Below are 2,210 nucleotides of genomic sequence, written 5' to 3' on the forward strand. Positions count from 1 at the left end.
TGTCCAATCTATTAGGCATACTTTAACTCTGAATAGAGTTGTACCTTTTGATAAATCAAAATAATAAATAAATCACATTGATCATAATAATTATATCAAGATTAGGAGTATAAGCTCATTTAATGAATTAGAGAAAATATTTTATATATATTCAGTACAAAACATCTTTTCTCTACTTGGTCCGTTCAATATACATTAAGTATACTAGCACAAGAAGTCGGAGTAAAACCACTCCCATAATCAAGAAAAATTATACTATAATCTTGTGCGACAATCATCAAGATATATTGCCCAATAATATCTTCAATTATGAACATAGTTTATTAATTATGAGAACCGATAATTTAATCTTCTGTGCATTAGCTAAGACTTCATATACTAAATTGTTTACTACATAACTAAAGGACACACATGTAATAAATGATATATTTAAAATAGTACTTTATTGAATTGAATAAATTAAATAAATAATTGTTCCATAAAGAATAAAATACAATACTATGTCTAAAGTGCATGGTTAATAGTATATCCCAACAATCTCCCACTTAGACTCATAACCATGCGTCTATAACTCTAACACCCATTCCTTCTACATGCTTGTCAAAAATCTTCTATGGCAAGCTCTTTGTAAACGGGTCTGCCAAATTGTCCTCTGACGCAATCTTCAACACTCTTGCATCACCTCTCTGAGTTATGTCCCGAATTAAATGATATTTACGCTAAATATGCTTCCTTCTTTTATGGCTTCTTGGTTCCTTCGAGTTTGCAACTGCACCACTATTGTCACAATAAAGTACAATTGATGCTTGAACCGAAGGAACTACATTAAGCTCTTTTAGAAAGTTCCCAAGCCAAACAGCCTCTTTAGCTGCTCAGATGCAACCACATATTTGGCTTCCATGGTGGAATCAGCAACACATGATTGCTTGATACTCCTCCAACTTATGGCTCCACCTCCTAAGGTAAAAACATATTCTGAGATAGATTTTCTAGAATCTCTATCTGACTGGAAATCTGAATCAGTATAGCCAATGGGTACAAGATCACCTGAGTGATAAACCAACATATAATCCCTAGTCCTTTTCAGGTACTTGATTATATGTTTAACGGCAGTCCAGTATTCTCGTCCAGGATTAGGCTGAAATATACTAACCATGCCAACATCAAAGCAGATATCAGGTCTAGTACATAGCATAGCATACATGAGACTCCCTACAGCAGATTTATCTTTTCTATCTCATCAGTCGTTTTTGGGGACTGATCTTTTGACAGAAAGATTCCATGCCTAAAAGGAAGAAAACCTTTCTTGGAATCTTGCATGCTAAACCTGGTGAGAATAGTATCAATATAAAGTGCTTGGGATAAGCCTAATATCCTTCGCTTGCGATCTCGCATAAGCTTGATCCCAAGGATATGTGCCGCTTGTCCAAGGTATTTCATATCAAAATGCGAGGACTGACGCGCCCCTTTTTCTCGCGAAATTGGGTTTCGACGTTGACAACTCTTTTAAAAGGAAGGGTTATTAAAAGAGAGAGTCGACACCTAATGGATTAAGGTGCGCTAGGGCACCTATTTGCAAATGACTCAGGATTACTAGTTTGCATCACCAAAGATCGGGTAAAGGATCAAATTACCTCGAGGAGAAGGTGTTAGGTACTCCTCGAGGTCCATAACAGTGGGTCTCGGACGAACTCAAATCATGTGAAATAATCCAAGACAAAAGAAACAATTTGGACAAAGAAAGAACTTTTTTAACAGGAATGGGGGATCCTAAGTTTTTTAGCCTAAATGATCACCCCGTGCAACATAAATAATACTTAGTAACTCCCTCAAGATGGGGTGTTACTCATATTATTCAGTGGGCACAGACTATCATATCCTGCTACCCTATTACTATCTTTAACTTATTTACCTAAAGCGCTTTATTTGATTCTAAGTCGTACCCTATGCGTGCACTACCCGTCCCATGCCTATGGTCCAGGAGGCATTTGGACCTCTATTTCAGGGTAGTTTGATGTGTGGCTATAATTCTATAGTTTCGTACATTATGTGCCTTGCATTTTACATGCTTTAATGATAAATTACACTTTATTTATGCATAATGGAGTCTATTTTATGTGTAGGTGAATTGGAGATGAAAGTAGAGCAAAAGGGATATTTAAACGTTGAAAGTGTGCTTGAGAACAGTGAAAAGGAGAGACCAGGCTTTA

General features: G+C 36.3%; 1 protein-coding gene across 1 annotated transcript; it reads right to left on the reverse strand.

The window, feature by feature from the left end:
- Nucleotides 1–835: 835 nt before the first annotated feature.
- Nucleotides 836–1,204, reverse strand: LOC138892717 (secreted RxLR effector protein 161-like). The gene has a single exon (XM_070176453.1). The coding sequence runs from the start codon at nt 1,202–1,204 to the stop codon at nt 836–838; it is 369 nt and encodes a 122-aa protein (XP_070032554.1).
- Between the last annotated feature and the right edge of the window lie 1,006 nt (nt 1,205–2,210).

This window comes from Nicotiana tomentosiformis, chromosome 5, assembly GCF_000390325.3.
Source record: "Nicotiana tomentosiformis chromosome 5, ASM39032v3, whole genome shotgun sequence".
Taxonomy (NCBI): domain Eukaryota; kingdom Viridiplantae; phylum Streptophyta; class Magnoliopsida; order Solanales; family Solanaceae; genus Nicotiana; species Nicotiana tomentosiformis.

Excerpts from the sequence above, each read along its gene's own strand:
- LOC138892717 (XM_070176453.1), bottom strand. The coding sequence starts at position 1,204 with ATGTATGCTATGCTATGTACTAGACCTGATATCTGCTTTGATGTTGGC.